The following is an 18,572-nucleotide window of genomic DNA, read 5'->3' on the forward strand; positions in this document are numbered from 1 at the left end:
TCAGCTGCATGCACAAATGATCTGACCTGGGTTGAATTTTGTTTGCCTTTCTGCTGTGAACTTTAGAATGGAGCGAGTGATTGGCTAGGAAATGCAGTATGCGAATGTGTGTCAGTGTGCAGAAACATCGATAAACGCTGCTGACCTGAAACACAAAAGCAGAGATTTTGGAGCTGAGGACGGCTGAATGCTCAAGCATATTCGGTGAATTTAGGGTTAGCAGTTAGCATGAAATGTGTTTCCATGCCCAACTTTAAATCTTGGTAGATAAAGTTACATTTATTTGCTTTGGATGCTTGCATAATGTGATTTTCAGCCTGGCTGTGTTGAAAATCAGCTGGATCACCGCTAATTAATTGTGCTTCTCCAGAAAAAAAACATTAGCTATGAAAATGGATCATTTTATTGTTCTTAATAAATGTTACAAAATACTGTGTAAATGAAGTGTTTTATTTAAAATGTCATATTGACTCTAGCCTTAGGTGGAATGGATATTACAGTGCTTGTCAAGTTATTGAATTTTTGTGTTTTAATCTTTCCCGTCTGTTGTAAATTAGCGTATGACTCAGGTGGTAATGTCTTTGAACACTTCAGGGTTCATATATCCCAGAAGGCATTTTAGATGTTGTCTGAAAGCAGAGTGTGTTAATAGTTTTTCTATACAAAAATGATATTTAGTTGTCCCTAAATCGTCTCTGAGATGGCATATGAAATACCAGACGTCACCCCATGTATTTCATGCAAAGGTGGCTAAATCCTGCAGGCTTTCTAGGACATTTAAGAAAATCTAAATTAGGGATTGATGCACAAGCATGTCTCCTTTTAGCAGAGGTCTTGTTCTGAACCCTTTCAGGCGTATTCTTCGGTTTATTGCACACAGACATGCCGATTTTCATGCGGATTTGCAGCACGCCATGAATTGTTACATACACTTTAGGTGCCGGTAACTTGAATGGCCAGGAATCGCATGCAGATGACAGGCTGTGTATGTTTGTGGGGGTTTGGACGATGCTCTTTTAATGTGAAGCAAAATTATCCAACATGCAGCTATCACCAGTTTGGTATTTCCTTTCATTGGATCTTAGTTTCGCTTTGTCCTGATCTATTTATAAGGATAGAAATCCCAAAGAAGGGCAGTATGCTGGCTCAGTGGATACCCATGTTGGTTTACACCTCCAGGGGTTAGGGGTTTAAACGCAGCCCCCGCTTTTTGCGTGTATGACTGTATGTGAAGCTTGTATGTTCGCCCCATGTTGTCTTGTCATCCATGGCAGCTATGTGTGCTGCCCCCCTGAGGTGTTTTCATGTTTTGTTCAGTGAGCATACCTGTTAAATATAAAATGACATTACAGGAAAGTCCCTTCTTTTTCTTTTTTCTTTTGGCTATTAAAATTGAAATCCCCAACCCGAGCATCTTCTCATTTCACACGCTCATTCTGTGCATCGGATTAGCACCCTGGGGAGGAGCACTGGCCTAAATTCTTCTTTTGGCCTGTGAATCGGATATTTTTACATGCCCTACCAGGCTTGGTGTGAAGATGATAGTAACAAGTATCATAGCACAAAGTTACGTTATACCGCTCTTATTAGGAGTCAGGACTCTAGCTGCCTGGATATTTTATTTTATTTTCTCCCCCCCCCCCCAGTTATCAATTTTCATCTAGATAGGTGGCACAGTGCTGCATAGAGGCATATTTCACTCGCATTTTTCCTCGTGTCAGATGGTTTTTATTGTATAGCCTTCAGTTATGAAAGACCAGGGCATAATTACACTGAGCTGATCACTGCCTTCGTATGTCTGTACATTTGCGGTGCTGCCTTTTTGTCTGTGTCCTGGTTCTCTGTTTATAATTCAGAACTTTACTGCAATCTTCAATACTTACACTTGCAAATTTGATCACTGAACTTGGATTTTCCTCCAATCCTGATTTAAAAATAAAAAAGAAAATAGTAATTGCACAAATTTCACCACCTGGTTACTCGTAATGACACTGACTGTGTGTGAGCTGAACGTCTTCTCTCCCTCTACTGCCAGTGATCTTGTCATCGTGTCTCTAAACACTACTAACCGGATTGGTAACCGCTGAGCCTTTTGGGGGCAGGAGGTTGGATGGTGGCAGAGAGCAAACTCCTCTGTGCAGCTCTCCTGCACTGACCTGGCACCATCGGGAGCCTTCTGTGTGCAAATGGGGCCCCAGCTTTCTGTAGCAGTGGCCCCCATATAGCAAGGCAGAACCTCCCCTTCTCTTTGAAGTGAAGATTCAGGAAGTAGCTTGCTCTGTGCGTGCGCACTTCCTGTTGCTGCGGGTCGTGCATTGCATCGCCGAGCCCGCTGGCCTGCTCTGTAGTACTCGAGGAGTGTGAGTGAGCAGGCAAGGCGGGGCTTTGTGGAAACAATAGCACATTTTCTAGTAGGCTTTATCCATCTTGTCTTCCTTCTTAGTGTTCCCTGTCCTCTGTGCTCTTTCCTGATCATGTTTCCGCAGTTTTTGGCACTGACCTTTTTTCAGAGGGATCAGTCCCAGTCTGTTGCTTCAGCTGCTGCAGACTTGAGTGTGTTGAGGGCTGAAAGTCCATTGAGACCTTTTGATGACATCATCTTCACCTTGCTTGCCGCTGCTGATTTATCTGTAAATTTGAACACTCAATAGATGCTGTACTGTATTTTTTCATTCTCTTGTGCGTGCCGGTCGATATCTCCATTTTGTCACTTCATAGGCAGTAATTTGGCAAAAAATAAAGCTTTTGTACCTTCTGAATGATGGCCTTATTTTTTTTGAGGTTGTGGCGCTCAGTTAAAATGTTTATTGAAGTAAAATATGAGACGTGATGGCAAAGTCTGTTATTTTGGTTTTTCAGGTTTTGCTTGAAGTATCTGCTTCATTTTTTGTTGTTGCTGGTAACCTTTGGATATTGTGTTGCAACATTTCGGTCAAGCTAATTGGGTACTAGTTTCTATCCATTGGCATATTCACCCAGTGCGGAGCTGTGAGTGTTTCCGAGCTGGCCCCAGGAAGCCTCAAGGGGGAGGACACACCCTGCATGGGACGACGATCCACACCAACAGGGCACAACAGCCACTCCGCTGTGCACAATTTAGGATGCTTAAACTGCTGGTTTTTGAGTGTGGAGAGGAGGTCCACATGAACACTCCCAACACAACCAGGGTTGAAATCAGAGCCATACCTGAAGTTCAGGCCACATGGCCACCTGGTTAAGCCATCTCAATATTATTCCCAGAAATTGAAATGCAAAATGCCCCTTTAGCTAAGGACCCTAACCTCCACAGTCTTTTCTAGGACTCTCGTCAAATTGTGAATATGGATTTTCTCAGTTATTGCCATACTTCTGGAGAATGCTTAATTTTCACTAATTAGGGGCCGTATAAAACCATTGAAGAGATTTTATTGGACATTTCCAATTTTCAAGTTGTCCATTAAAGGTACATTCAATTTTCTGTCTGTCATAAGTAGCACTTCATATGATGTACACCTCTAAGTGCCCTCTTTAGACAAAATCTGTTCTATTATACAAATAGAATGTCAATCAGTAGATACATACGTGTTGCTCTGGAAAGGAAAATCATAGTTTGAGTTTATGCAGGGTGTTGCAATGTCTGTTTCCCATAGGTAGTCACTGCATTTAGTTGCTTTCCATTCAGCGCTAAATCCCCGTCATGGCTGTAGCTAGTCTTATGGGGAGGGCCATCAATTGACCAAACCTCTAGCTTTGTGCCTCAGCACACAGGAGCAGCATGGGGGGGGTAGAATGGTGCACGCAGAAAGGCAGAGTGTGGAATAGCATGAATAATGCCCTGAGTTCTGAGGGCAGGGCCGTGCCTCAAGTATCACACCCAAACCGGAGCGACGCACCTCGTAAGATCTCCAGAATAATAAGCAGCAGAAAGTAGCAGTCAGTGTTGAAATGCTTTCGTGTTTTTTTTTTTTTTTTTTTTTTTACACAAGGTTTTTTTTATATATACTCAATTTGATGTTTAAATTGGACGTGTATGGTTTGAACGTTTGGCCTGTTTCAGGTCGTTCTTGGAATACATGTTTTGATTTTAGAGGTTACTGTAGAGTGGTTTTATTGTTTCTGTAATTAATTTGTATTTGATGCTGTTAGCGGCAGACGGGTAACTTTCGCTCTCTGCAGTATATTCACGTAGCTATTTTCAGCTGGTGCCAGCTGTCCAAGTGTCTCTGCTTAATTTAAAACCATTCCAGTAACACCAAAGTAGCTTATTACGCTGCGGCCAAATTGTGACTCTTCGTTAGCTAATATTGGTTTATTTTGGGTAGTTTTTTTTGGGGTTATTTGTCGAATAGGAAGCTTCATCTGACCCATGATGCTATGTATATTATGTGCACGTCCCTGCTAGAGTGTAAATTATCTGATTTTAAACTGGGTATAAATGATCATCTTTGCACCACCTATCTGATTACAAAACCCCCTGGTAGCGACAGGGTACAGGTACTCCTGTACTCCGCATGACCTTGATAAAAACAGAGTTATAAATGGAGCAGCAGGTGCGGTGAAAAGGGTTCACAGTGAGATATGATGGTATGTTTATTCCAAGCCAAGTGAGTCTAATGGCAGGAATCTGAATTTGCTCGTTTTTAGTTGGTTAGCAGATAATTTATCAAAACAATATTATTGTAAGTTGTATAGCAGGTAATTTTTTGTCTTGTTCCAGAGCACAACATTGTCGATTTTATTTCTAAATTGTTCAGCCCTCTTCAAGAATACTTGGTTTGTTTGTCTTTTTAATATTTACTCTTTCATAGATGTTATGCAAGCCATAGTTAAACAAAATCTGTTTTAGCCATTGGTGTTATTTCAGTGGCATCTTTGCATTTGCAGGTCAGAGATAATGTCTCTACTGCTTTACACGTACGTTCATATGTTTCTAATAATCCATTTAAAGCCTTTTGATAAACATATAAAATGTTACTATCATGTTATTCAGGGGAAACAGAAATCCTGCATACATTCTTGATGCATCTCATGACATGATTTGACAGTTTATCTGTGGTGTGCTTGTGCTACATTGAATATGTTGGACAGTGGTGCTGAAGATTCTGAGAGGAAACATCGTGAAAACAGCCTCTCAGTGAGGGAGTGTCCCCCATTCAGAACCGAGCCTGTCCCCCTTTCAGAACCGAGCCTGTCCCCCTTTCAGAACCGAGCCTGTCCCCCATTCAGAACCGAGCCTGTCCCCCATTCAGAACCGAGCCTGTCCCCTGATGAGATCACACTGGGCCTGACATCACACAGTGAGATGAGTATAATTTTGCAAGAAGCAGCAATTAGAGTTTGCAGCAGCTCAGTGGTTGTCAGCCACGGTCCCGGTGACCCACTGTTCTTGCCGTATTTTGTTCCAGCCGAACATTTTAATTAGACTTGATTGAGCTGTTGATTCAATGCAATCAGGTTTTAAACTAACTCATGAGCGAAAGAATATTGATCATTTTGAATGATATGCAGTTACTTAAGTCTTCTTTCCAGAAGTGGCAAGTTGTTTTTTCCCCTGCCGCAGTATTATTGTTTATTTGATATAATAAGATGCAATACTAAGGGGACCTGAACAACCATCAAGCACAGTGTTGTGAAAATATATATCGAAAATATTTCTAAATTCTGCTTGATTTCCTCTCTTTACTGTTAATCTTTTTACTGTCATAAACTAAAGCTTCATTCCAGATTGATCCTAAATGTTCTTCATGGAAGATGTTTGGTTAAATGCCTCCCTGCTTTTCCTAAAGAAATAAGCATGTATTTTTGATTATTATGTGTTGTACAACATCCAGTCAGTATGACGTCTGTGAACTATGTTCCTGTGCGCCCTGTGTGTGCCACCTACCTGCGGCAGCCGCCGGCAGGCCCCCACCTCTCGCCACGCGTGGCCTGGTGTTTCTCTGGCCACGCTCGGTGTCAGCAAGCTTAATGTACAAACTTTACGGTTCGTTCCACATTGGCTCACATATAACCATGGTGGAAAAACGCCAGGATCCAGGGCTGTTATAATGAAAAGCCAGTCTGCTTTCTGCTCTGTGTACTTGTGGGGGGAAAAGTCACATATGGTGAGGAATGGTATATTTGTAATTGTCTTGTGGAGGTTGGAAAGGATTCTTATGGATAATGCATTTAAGGTTTTATCAGCCATGGGGGCTGCAGTAGCATGATGTCTTGGTTCTTCAACTAGACGGTAATATTGCACTTGTTGTCCCTTGATTTTTCAAAAACTTTCTGTTGGATTTTTTTTTATTATCATTAAATCTAAAGAATCACTGTAGTTGAACCACACTTTGCTTTATGTAATGTCTGCAGTGTTCTGCAGTCCCCGCTTGTCTGTTGCTGCAGAATAATATAATCAGTAAGCATCTAACCACAACAGAATGTCCAGTGTTTCCAAACTGCACTGAGCACAGTGTTTCCTTGATATATAACCTCCACACAAAAAAGGGATAAAAATCTGACTATCATTAAACTCTCATGCCGGCAGGCGGTTCTGTATGCGTGTGTGTGGGTCTGTATGCCCCACGGCATTTTGCCAGTAAAGTGGGCCATCGCATATAGCCCATCAGCCCCGGGGAAGATGGAGGGCGGCCGATGTCTCGGGCTGTGCAGTGTCTCGGGCAGGTGTTGGCGTCATGCCACATGTCAGTGTCCGTGGCATTCCCGCCACGTGCACGCCCGCCACGTGCACGCCCGCCACGTGCACGCCCGTGTGTCGGCATCCTGTCTGTTTTCACGTCAGCTGTTCTGCCAGCTTGACTTTGCAGATAGTATTTAAAGAAGTCGCCTGTTTCTGCAATGCAGCGCCTCTGCTGAGAAGAGGTTTGACTTTTTGATTTTTCATGTTTTTTTATTATTATTGATCGATAATAATAATAATTATGAATCCTCTCGGAAGCTCCTCGAATTAATTGTCTGAAGTAGCTAAGTTAATTTCTAAAAAGAAAAATCTAGAATGGTTAAAATTGGCATAAGAATTCGACTCTACCCTCTTTGTAGGCTTGCAAAATCTGACTCCGCACTTAGGGCTGGGCCCGCCAAGCTGGGCCAATGAATGTTCAGTTGCTAGCTGCCCAATCAAATCGTCATGTGAAGCATCGCCAGAGCCAACCCGGAAGGGCCAGTTTTTATAAATGTTGCACTTTCTAATCATTAATTCTGAGGCGCAGGAATACACTGGCAAGTTCAGCTGGTTTTCACAGCTTTTTCCCCTTCTCCTAGCATCTCCAGGAACTTTGCGGTATTTTGTTAGCTAAAATTTATTTTGTAGCCCTGGGTCCTGCTTAAAAAAGTTCTGTCTTCATTTATGTTAAAAATGTGCTAAAAAACAAGCGGCTTTGGGGCCATTATGGTTAATAAAAACATCACAGCTGCCACTAAGATGAAATATTTTCCACAGACACCACAAAAAACATCATTTGTCACTGTGCTCTTATGCTCTGCGACCTTGGAAACTTGTCATGAAGGGATTTGCAACCTTGATGAAGAAAAATGTGATTTGGAGTTTTTGTATGCTTTATGTATTTATGTAATTTGCGGAGAAACGCAATATACATACACAATGAATAGATAAATATGAGAAGGCACCACTTGTATTTTAGTGTAGCTTGCTGTGGTTTATCTAGGCCTTTTGTATTAGTACCTGTGTTTCTGGTTGATGCTGTTCTTTATGCTGTCTTCGTTTTGAATGGATACATTACTAGATCTCCAACTGACAGTAAAAAATGAAAACAAAACAAATCATTGTTTAGTGTTGTCTGCAGTGTTGTTTTCTCTTCCAGATCCCCGACGCCTACTGTGTGTATTTTTTCTTCAGAGTTGTCTGTGTGCCTGTCCTCCGTTTCTTTTTAAAATAGTCTAAATTTCTTTTAAAAAGACATTGAAACTGAAATGTGTTGCTTACCTTTAAGATGAAGTTCCTGTTGTTTTTGTTTAAATTTATTCAGGGAACCCAGCCTCCTTCAGGGGCAGGAGTGCCACAAGTGTGCATAGATGGTTGGCCTTTCAAAATGTGCCAGAAGTTCTCGCAACCATAAATCTAACATGCATCCACGTGAATCGTTTTTGTCGACACATGCATGTTTTGGGCTAGTGTGGCTAGCTTTGTTTACACAGTTTCCTGATGCTGGTTTGTTAAACTGCAAAACCAGTTCTTCTGAACTCACTCAATGAAATGTAGGTGTATATGTCCAGGAATTTTCTCTCCTCAATTATGTTTTCAGATTAGCCTGTTTAAGGTGTCTAGTGATTTCTTAAGACCCCCACCCATCTTCCTTCCCCCTAACACGGATCATTTTATCATCCTTGATGTTTAATGGCATATTGGTTAATTTCTCTAACCTTTATGACTGGAAATCCTCGGCTGTAGGCCTTAGGTGTTCTTCAGCTTCCTTGCCTGTCTGTCTGCAGGAGGCTTGGCCATATTGTCTGTTTCCGTAGCTCTTTCAGATAATTGACACAGCAGGGGAGACTGGTACATTTTCCATTTTTATGAATTTTTGTTACTTTCCATCCCTGTCTGCGGAGGTCAGTAACCTTCCCTACAATACTCTGCCTTTCATCTTGCTGACAATGAATTTCAGTGTTGGTTCATTCCATTTTTATCGTATTCCAGAGAGATTGCGGATCCTTGCAGGTGGTTTACATGCTTCCGTAAGCCTGTGGTGAATTTTCAGATCTGCTGTGTGCATGCTTTTGTCTCCCCTTTATATGTGTGTTAATATTAGAGAATAGTAATGATTCAGGCACATCTAAAAAGAATGTATTCATTTGCCCTGTGCAGTGTCTTTGTTTTTGAATTTATGGTAAGATGTAGCTCAGGTTTTTTTTATAGTTACATTTATGAATCCTCAGGGGTGTGAATAAGATTGAGAGCACTCTATGTTGGTATCTGGTGTTTGTGCATTATATAAGGCAGGGTGGGGGGGGGGACTGAATGTCTCACTTTGCTGCTGTGATTCCGGGAAACTTTGTGTCAGTTGGGCCCAGCCTTCTGCATATGTAGAATGAATGCCGTTCCAGGTTTTGTAATCCCCTTTCTACTCAGACTTGTTCTCACTAAGCCTTTTACGCTCGAACGAAGGAGGGCGTAGAGGCACGGCGAGGATCTCGCAATCTCTCAGGCCGAGCTGCTCACGTTAAGAGTCAAACGTAGCTGAAGGGAGATGAGTGCAAGCCAAACCATGAATGACATCTAGGGGCATGTTTAATTTAAGAGATCAGCAGTGTGTCAGCTTTTGAAGACTCTATGAGCTGTTGCCCTGTTTCCTGGCTATTTTCTGTTTTCTTCAAAGCAGACTTTAAATATTCCATTTCATTGCAAATCAATATTGCGTCGATTTGCTTTCAGCTGAAGGGTTGACATGCATGGGGTTTCCTTTTCAGGTGGAGGCGGGCCGAAGGGCGATACGCTCTGGAGCGGGCCTCCATCATCTGCCATTGGAACTGGCTGCAGGCCCAGGTTTCCGACTTGGAGTACCGCATCCGTCAACAGACTGACATCTACCGGCAGATTCGCTCCAACAAGGTCAGTGCAGGGACACAGGTCACCAAGGCAACTGAGGGTCTCGCCGGTTGTGGTGAGATCAATAGCTCACCATCACACGAGGCTTCACTGGGTGGCTAGACGTCTCGGTGTTGTGTGAAGGGGAACCAGTTATTCAGGTTCTGCATTTGCATTTTTGACCTTCAGTTACAGCACTGTTTCTGCACTGCGGTTTTACTGCGCCTTCCTTCATTTAGGCCTGCATGCAGGTAGATAATTGGATCCTTGCAAGATGTATAACTAGCAGTGCTCTCAGACCCTGCCATCACACCTGCACTTTCTTTGTTTAGTTGCAGGGTGGCCTTTCCGTGTATTATTTTAAGTTTAAAGATCTGTTGCGATTTTTAGGCTGATTTAGTTCAGGATATACTATTGTATCCCCAAAGAAAAAACTTCAGTCACATGTCTAGAAAAAGCAGCGCTTAATGCTAAAAGTAAAAACCTGGCTTTCCTGTAGTGGAACTCGACTCTCCTGTTGTTCTCCTAACCTTCAAATTACATTTGTGTATTTCATTGTACTGTCTTGAGAAACAATGGAAGACGGGGAAGCCGTACTTTTTTAAGGTCCTAACATAAATATTCAGTTGTAGACTATGGTGTCTTTATCATCTCGGAACACCGACAGGTTCAGTAGTATCATGAAGGTCACCTGACTCATTCTGATGTAGCGAGGTCAGGTTCTGTAGCTGGGATGGGCAGCCTTATTCAGAAAGGGCTTTTGGCAATGTGGCCAAATTATATTACTGATTAGAGGACTGATTGGCTGAAGAGTCCTCACATCTGGGTTTGAACAGTCGACCTGGTGTTTATCCCACAAACCTGCGTACACACTGGCCCTCGGCGGATAAGATTGCCCACCACTGCACCATAGTCATAGAGAGAATTTATAGATTTTTGTTTGACTGGTATTGTCACATTTGTTTCTGCAGGGCACGGTAACGCTTGGGGACACTGTTGCATGCGATGTGTCCACGGAGGATGGCATGAAGTCAGAGCCAATCTCTTGCCCAGTCACACGAGTAAGAACCTTTCAGATCGACCTTTGCCGTTATTCGTGTTCTTTAATATGAGCTTTTCAAGATATGGGTACACTGGAGGGGAGAGAGTGGAATGTTGCATCTGTGAGACACCAGAAGTGCGGAAAATGTTACACCTCATTCAGGGCTTTGGATGTGGCTGGTTTTCTGTAATTCTACCAGGCTGACATTCTATCACCCATTGGTTAACAGCAATCGCTGCAGGTCTTACAGAAATATTCTGAATGCCATTGTCATTGCCTTTTATAAGACAGTCGCCAAATTAATACTTAAAAATAACACTCATTCTATAATATTTTTGCTCGGGTGTTTTAGGTCAGTTCTTTAGATTCATAAAGCATGTGGCTCTTACAGTAGGTACAGAATGACCAGGCTTGCTGTTTGTGGGTCACTGGTTCAGTTCCCAATCCAATATTCCATGCTGTGGCTATAGACACTGGGTTTGTGCGTGCCTGTCTCTCCACGCATATGGGTATACATACACGCTATTGTGTCTAAAAAAAGATAAAGCTGTCGGTCGCATCCCCTTACTCTGCAGGGCATCAAGGTGTTACGTGTCCTGCGGTGATCTCTCTTCGCTGCCATTTTCCCAGTCACATTCTGTGTGCTCTGTTGTAGAGCTTCATGAAGGGATTAATTTCATTTCTTTCCAATTGTATGGTATTATTTAATATTAAGTACAATGTAGGAGGATAAATGAAGGTTAATTCATCCCGATATCAAAAATGAGGAGGAATATTTGTGCAGGAATTTTGGAAGCAATTAGACAAAAAAAAATTGAGTAAGGTTTCTCAGCAGAAGACATTTTTTGGTTACTCCATTATTTTCACAATAATGGGAATCATGTCTTTTATAAGAATTGATTGTAAGTTGAGAGAGCATATAGACTGGTCTGATATCGAATTCAGAATGAGCTCCTATGAGCAGTTAGGTGTGGTAGACATATCGTGAAATTTGGTCTGAAATGTCTGGGTGTGGTTCTGAGTTCTTGAAGTGTTCCTGAGCTTGTAACACAATGTAATGTGCAAGTAATGGCCCAGTGTCCCACTGGAAACATTCTGTATGCTAGTGTGAGTTCAGATCCCAGAGGGGAAGGCAGTCCAGAACAGTAGTAGTTGTCCTTTCAGGACTCGGGGGGTCAGATTTGTCATTTAGCAGGTGTAATCTGTCATGGTGCATCAGCTGATCTGTGACCAGCCGCCTCATCTCCCTGTAGGTGCCCGGGTCTAGCGGAGCGGGATGCTTGGGCTTGGCTCCCCTGTCAAAAGCATGCGCATCTGAGAGGCCAGTTAATGGGATGGTCAACAGGTATGGATGGTCTCACCTGAATGAGAGGTTGTGTGTGTGTGTGTGTGTGTGTGTGTGTGTGTGTGTGTGTGTGTGAGAGTGGGGGGTGGGGGGGACTGTCAAAAATTGCCGACTGCTGCTAGGTCTAAGTACAGAACGGATTGAAGATTTACAATGACCGTATGTGGTGTGAATTATAAAAAAAATAACATCAGCAGTGTCTGTCTCCATGGTCACCACCAGTACTGATTATCAACATGTTGCCCCCCCCCCCCCCAGTGTACCATCCGTCTTGCCGGATGCCGAGTCGCCAGAGAACTCGGACGCAGAGGAGCTACTCGGCAAAAAGCAGCGGCTCCTGCCTCTGGCTCCCCCCCAGGACACGTCCTGCGTGGCGGCCCGCACGCGGCCCGTGCTCGGCTGCAGGAAGCGGCGCCTCATCCGGCCCACAGCCGGCCTCGGACACAAGGTGGGCGGGGCCGGCCTCGGACTCTAGGTTGGGCGGGGCCGGCCTCGGACTCTAGGTTGGGCGGGGCCGGCCTCGGACGCCAGGTTGGGCGGGGCCGGCCTCGGACGCCAGGTTGGGCGGGGCCGGCCTCGGACGCCAGGTTGGGCGGGGCCGGCCTCGGACGCTAGATGGAAAGGAGGGGAATGTGACGCAGGCAGATTCCTCACGAAGGTCGATCTTGAAGCAGAAGGGGATTCCTTGAGGCTGTCGCTGCACACATTACTTTGATTTACTCGTACATGTACAGGTGTTTTCTGAAAGTATGTTTTTTTTCTTTGTCACCCCCTGTTGTGTGTTATGTTATTACTAATAATACTAACCCTGGTCAGTGAGGGTTTTATCCGCAGAAAAACGTCCGGCTGAGTGGGAGGGGAGTGTCTGACTCCTGCCTGTCCAGGTCACTCCCGGCATGTGTCTGACTCCTGAGTTCTCCCACCTGCAGGTGCAGCGGCCTGGCAGACTCGACGCTGGCTGTGCCATCAACCCGCCGTGTGTGATGTGCGGAAGCTCCCTCAGCCCCTTCGCCGACTTCCAGTACAAGCTCCCCCTGCTGGAGCGGCTGTCCCACTTCGACCCCTGTGTTCACCCCATTCTGTCTTTTTCTGACGGTAATGTTACCCCTGTTAAACTTGGCTTGGCGCTAGTGCCTGAGCAATAATGTATCACTTGCTCACCGGAGTAATTATTCATTATAAATTTTTTTACATATTAAATTATACATTTTGCATTAATCATTACGGCAGTAGTGCCACATTGCGGCAGGTGATTTTGTGGATCTGATTTAGCGCCGTATGAGAATGCCAGTGATGTAGTATTAAAACTTACAGGTAACCACATGGTACAGCGATGGGGGGGATAGGAGCCTTATTCGCAGGGGTCTGGAGATAAGTTTGCCGCAAGGAGCAGGGTGGGGGACCATTAAAAGATGGTTGGTTTGTCAGTGGGAGAACAGGGCCGCAAAAAGGGATACAAACGTGGGCGGGGGAGGGCAAGCCATTCTTGCCTATTGATTGGCAATAGGGCAAAGGTAGGTACATCACCTGATTCAGACTAACCACACCCCCCGCTGGGAACCCGCACCCTGTCCCCGCCTTGTGAAAAATGCATCAGGCCTTGTAGGTCCTATAATACCTGGAAGCTTTGGAAATGAAATGTGAGTTTTATGAGGAATGCCCATAGTAGAGAGAGAAAGATACTCTTAATGAGCTTAATGAATATTGCAACACCAGAATGCTGCCACTGCAAAAATGGGTGTGAGGAGGGAAACTGTGTGATGTAGGTGATGACATGTAGGTGATGACATGTAGGTGATGACATGTAGGTGATGACATGTAGGGTCTGCTTCTCACGATGTATCACTTTATGCGGAACGTTGGAGAAGCTTAGGAAGAAGGCTAGTATTGTAACTGAATCTCTAATGTTTAGTGAATCGTTCTTTAATGAAAAGACTGCTGAAGTAATAGATTTGTTTATTTTTTATTGACGTTTGTTTCCCACGTGAACCTGAAGCAAAGCGAGGCTTCAACTCCCTAATCCTCATGTGGAAAATGTTATTTTATTTACAATTACCGAGTACAGTCACCGATTTCTCCGAAACGGGGCTGAGCGCGTTCTTTCCTGGGATGATTTTGGCAGCATCCTTGTTTGGCTGTCTTATCTGCCCCTTTGGAGGCCAGATGTTTGACTGCGCGCCCCTCTGCTTTGATCAGACGTGTCTATGAACCTGCACCTCCAGCGGGTGATGAAGTCTCACTGGCAGAACAAGCCACTCGACAAGATCAAGCCCTTGAAGAAACTCTCACTCAAACACAAGCTGCAGCCCGGCTGTCGCCTCCCGGATTCGGCTTCCTACTCCAAAGACAAGCATAAGATGACCAGCTTGCTCAACACCCCAGTCAGTGAGTAACCACCCTGCCCTGGGGGGCTCAGCACCCACCCTCCTCACCCATTCCCAGAAAGTTTACCCTTTGCCATTTAACTCTGATTTTTCTGTAGGCTTGTGAGCGTTCTCTTGGATTTTTAAACGGCAATAAAGCAGCGGCACATTTTTAGAAGTGTTTCAAATTTAGAAATATCTGTTGCAGTCCATCAGTTATAACTCGACCTCTCTGTAAACCTCTAATACCATTATTGGTGTCTCTTGATTAGAACAAAGCAAGGTGTAAAACAGGGCTATTCAACTCGCGGTCCGAGCCCTGCTGGTTTCCCAGCCTTCCTTAGCTGTGAGCCGGTGTGAAGCCTCTGACCAATCAGAATCAGTAATTATTAAACTAACTACCTGGGAGAATTGAAAACACGGCCTGGATTTAGAATTGAAGTTGAATAGCCCTGGTATAAAAATTGGAGATAAGCTATTAAAAAGCTAAATCACAGATCTGTTTTATTCTGCCAAATATGGGGGTGGGGCCACAGGGGCATTGGCCTAGCTGAAAGCTGATTGGCCGCTCGAGCGCCCTGTACCCTGTCACTCATTAATCCAAAACATGTCATTGGCTAATGATAAGGTTGGCCCTTCTTATGCCCCTGACCATAATAAAAATCCTTTTCTCGCCCCTGGCTAATCGACGCCATATCGGTCTCGTCATTGAGAACGTAGGTCACCATCCATGTCCCTCTGCTCCACAGGACTCCCGCACCCTAAGGTCCGGCCAGAGAAGCTGTCCCGGCAGCACCTGGACAGCATCCTGAGGGGGCCTAAGCAGGAGAGCCGCCCTTTCTGCAAGGCCGATCGCAGCCAGGCTTTCTCACACGCCGCCTACGAGCGGAGCCACGGCCGCAAGAGGCCCCGGGAGCTGTCCCTGGACCAGGTGGATGGTGAGTGGGCCTTCGGGTTTGGCAGCGGATGAAAGCAGGGGAACGTGGCTGACTGGCGCTCTGTTTAAATCATAAATAGCCGGCTTTGAAAGTCAACTCTCTGAATGTTGCTTGGTGCCTAGCCGCCCCTGGGGTCTTCGGGGAGTCGGGGAGCCCCTGCTCGTCCTTGGCCGGCCTGCACACGCCCACCCACAGTCCCTTGGTCAGGCAGTTCTCCGCCTCGTCGGAGAGCCCGACGCCCTTCGCTCTCAGCCAAAGTGCCGGCGGTACCCCGGTAAGCGGCGCGACACCAGTACAAGGACCCTGCTGTCCAGCCCAGCCCAACATGCAGAACGTTCATTTAGCATGTGTAAATACTGCAGGGTGACCAGGTACCAGGTTAACTACAGGATAAAAGAAGTGCTTTAATTCATGGTTGTATTCTGTCTGATTTATTACTAAAAATTTCCTTTGCAGTGCTGCCGATGTTTAAAATGTCACGGCACTTCCTGTTTATCACGGCTCTGAGGATGATTGTTTTCCATACAGCGCAGTGAGAGCGAGATATTAATTCATGTTTAAGCAGAGACACTTCAATGATGGCCAAGGGGAAATTCCGTATATATGAAATCGTATCTATATTTTACCATATATATTGTACTTTATCTGCTTTCCACTTAATGCTCTCCTTCTTATGGATACCACACTTTACCTCATACATTTCCAAACCTCACACAATTACATACAGAAATATATACTTGTATGGTCTTTGCTTGGCAAATTTACACATTCTTTCAGGCCCATATTCTTGTCCCTAGTCGACACTTTCATGTGCACCTGTATGTATTTAAGGTGCAACCAGTGTAAGGTACTAAGTGGATGAAACAGATCCATGAATATCTCCTTGTGGTTTTGTTCGAATGCTTATCGCCGAGCGGCCGGACGTACGTGCCGACGTCAGGCTGCGTCGCTCCCCGTTGAAGCAACCGTTAGCTAACTGGTTCCTCAAACCTCCACCTGTAGCCCATCCGGAGGCGTCGGGGAGAAAGCTCCTTCGACATCAACAACATCGTCATCCCCATGTCAGTCGCTGCAACCACGCGTGTGGAGAAGCTGCAGTATAAAGAGATCTTAACACCCAGGTGAGGAGGCCGACTTCCGAGCTGCATCTGAAACCGCTGCGCTTGCGTCCTTTTCCAGTCTTTCAGAATGACTCTTCGTTCCGCTAGGCTCCTAAGTCTTCCTCGGCTAACCAGCCAGCACTTAAAAATTGTTTTTCGTGTTTTTAGTTGGCGGAAGGTCGATATTTCTGCGCAGCCCATTGCCGAAGAGGACGACAGCGTAGAGGTATGAATGGTCTCTCCCGAATTCCACAAATTTCGAGTGTCGAGTTCCGCCCTCGAGCTTCTGAATGTACCAGCAGTGGTTCCCCTCGTCTTCACGTGCTGTTTATTCTTTTGTGGTCATTCGTATAAGTCTGTTTTCATGTTGAATAACAATCATCACCAGTTAAAAACAAGAAAAAAATAATTATTTTATTCACATTTCAATAAATATGAGTGGAGTCTTGTACTGAAAGGGGTGTGACCTTTCCCCCCCAACACAGATAGGTACATTTTATAGTTCTATCAGACCTTGATTTTTTTTTCTAAGAGTTAGCATGCTGGGCAGATAGATAGATAGAAAAGCTGATCAATATTTAGGAGAAGGAAATTCACTGCTTTAGATTTGTAATGTAATTGCTTCCTGCTGCATTGGGCTGGGTAACTCATCCACTGCCCTGTTACTCTCAGGTCTGTTTGCATTGTGACGATGCAGCCACATGGCAAGGCTTCCTGAGAGACCACTGACTCCTGTCTGCCCACTTCCTGCATGCAGTTTGTCTAGACAGCGGTGAAACGTGATATATTCAAGTCGTGTTTGACATGGATACGATACGGAGCAGCAACAGGCAGTTAAAAACAACATAGAACCCGATATTGCAAGACTGAGTCGCACACGGGCTGCTCTCTGTCTGTTATTACGTCCTAAAAGTCCCAGGATGCACGTCAAACCCTCGCTCAGTGTTACAGATCACCATTCTCTGAATGCCCATCTTTGTAAATCTAAGCAGTGTAGTTGGTCGTGCCGCTCTTAATACAGAGCGCGCCTCAACAGGAATTAATCGACAGAAGATGGGGCAAAAAAACGCCAGAGAAAACGTGTGTTTTTAGCATTTTTCTTTTTACAGGATCTGCCTCTGTTGTCTGGTCTCTGTTAAACCAGCCAAATATAAACACTGAGATTTCATCTTTCTATGCATTGTTGCAAAAATATTCCTTATAAATATGGAAATGTCATACACACCTGTTGCTGTTCTCATTTGCAAATGTTGAACATTCTTTGTATTTTTTCCACATTTAGCTCATTGGATCGGTTTTAAGCTATCAAATATATTACTGTTGTATATTCATGCTTATTTCTATACATAGTTAAATAAGCTGTTATGAGCAAATGCTGCTTTTTTTCAGATGTCAGATTTATTAATACTGTAGATGGACATGAGAAATGTCTGCCTTCTGCAGCAGGCCTGTGCAGTGGGGGACTTGCCATGCTGACCGTGTCACTCTCTGTCACGGCAGATTGAGGACCTGACGGATGCAGCTTTCTCCCTGCTCCACCTGCAGTATGAAGAAGCGGAGCACTCCCGGTGGACCTGGACGGCCAGCACTGCCGCTAAAAGAAGGGGCAGCAGGTTAGCGCCTTAGCCGCTTAGCTCCGTCTGCCCGCTTCCTCGGAAGCTCCATCTGCCCGCTTAGCTCCGTCTGCCCGCTTCCTCGGAAGCTCCGTCTGCGTCTTTGCACTGAATGCCGCCTGAGGTACTCCGTGTCTTCGCCTTCCCACTCTAGGTCCTACAAGTCCCTGGACGGACGCACGACCCCGCTGCTGGGCAGCGCCAATCCCTCCACCCCGCAGCCGTCGTCTCCCGACATGGGACACTTTCACGTACTGCAGGATTATAGCTTGACGGCCTCCCCCAGCAGCCCTGCCAGCCCAGACCTGATCTCCAACCCTCAGACCCCCGGCTCTCGGGACTCCCACCGGCTGCTGTCCAGCGAGGACACTCGCTGCTCCACGCCAGACTTCACCTTCGAGGAACAGGTAAAATTCCATCCATCCATCCACCCATCTATCTCTCATCTCACTCATCTGTTTCACTTATCTCTCTCTCTGTCTATCTCTGTCTATCCATAGCCTAAATTCTCCTCTTTCTCCATTTCCTTGGTAGGTATCCTCCACTCTTAAGACACTTTCTATAAGATGCTCCATATTGTTCTGCCAAATAAAGGCTAGTTGACAGTCAGTGGTTCATGATGGCATTTAATTGGACCATAGGGATAGCATT

General features: G+C 45.0%; 1 protein-coding gene across 3 annotated transcripts in view; it reads left to right on the forward strand.

Moving 5' to 3' along the window:
• LOC111855981 (KAT8 regulatory NSL complex subunit 1-like) overlaps positions 1 to 18,572 on the forward strand; it is a 36,335-nt gene that overhangs the window by 15,903 nt on the left and 1,860 nt on the right. For all 3 annotated transcript variants that reach the window (XM_023835545.2, XM_023835546.2, XM_023835544.2), the window contains 12 exons: positions 9,403 to 9,544; positions 10,492 to 10,581; positions 11,816 to 11,907; positions 12,166 to 12,355; positions 12,837 to 13,002; positions 14,104 to 14,292; positions 15,020 to 15,208; positions 15,331 to 15,482; positions 16,211 to 16,329; positions 16,477 to 16,534; positions 17,809 to 17,921; positions 18,076 to 18,328. In XM_023835545.2, coding sequence (XP_023691313.1) covers positions 9,403 to 9,544; positions 10,492 to 10,581; positions 11,816 to 11,907; positions 12,166 to 12,355; positions 12,837 to 13,002; positions 14,104 to 14,292; positions 15,020 to 15,208; positions 15,331 to 15,482; positions 16,211 to 16,329; positions 16,477 to 16,534; positions 17,809 to 17,921; positions 18,076 to 18,328 — 1,753 coding nt within the window. The remainder of the gene's footprint in view (positions 1 to 9,402; positions 9,545 to 10,491; positions 10,582 to 11,815; positions 11,908 to 12,165; positions 12,356 to 12,836; positions 13,003 to 14,103; positions 14,293 to 15,019; positions 15,209 to 15,330; positions 15,483 to 16,210; positions 16,330 to 16,476; positions 16,535 to 17,808; positions 17,922 to 18,075; positions 18,329 to 18,572) is intronic.

Source organism: Paramormyrops kingsleyae, chromosome 22 (assembly GCF_048594095.1).
Source record: "Paramormyrops kingsleyae isolate MSU_618 chromosome 22, PKINGS_0.4, whole genome shotgun sequence".
NCBI classification, from domain to species: domain Eukaryota; kingdom Metazoa; phylum Chordata; class Actinopteri; order Osteoglossiformes; family Mormyridae; genus Paramormyrops; species Paramormyrops kingsleyae.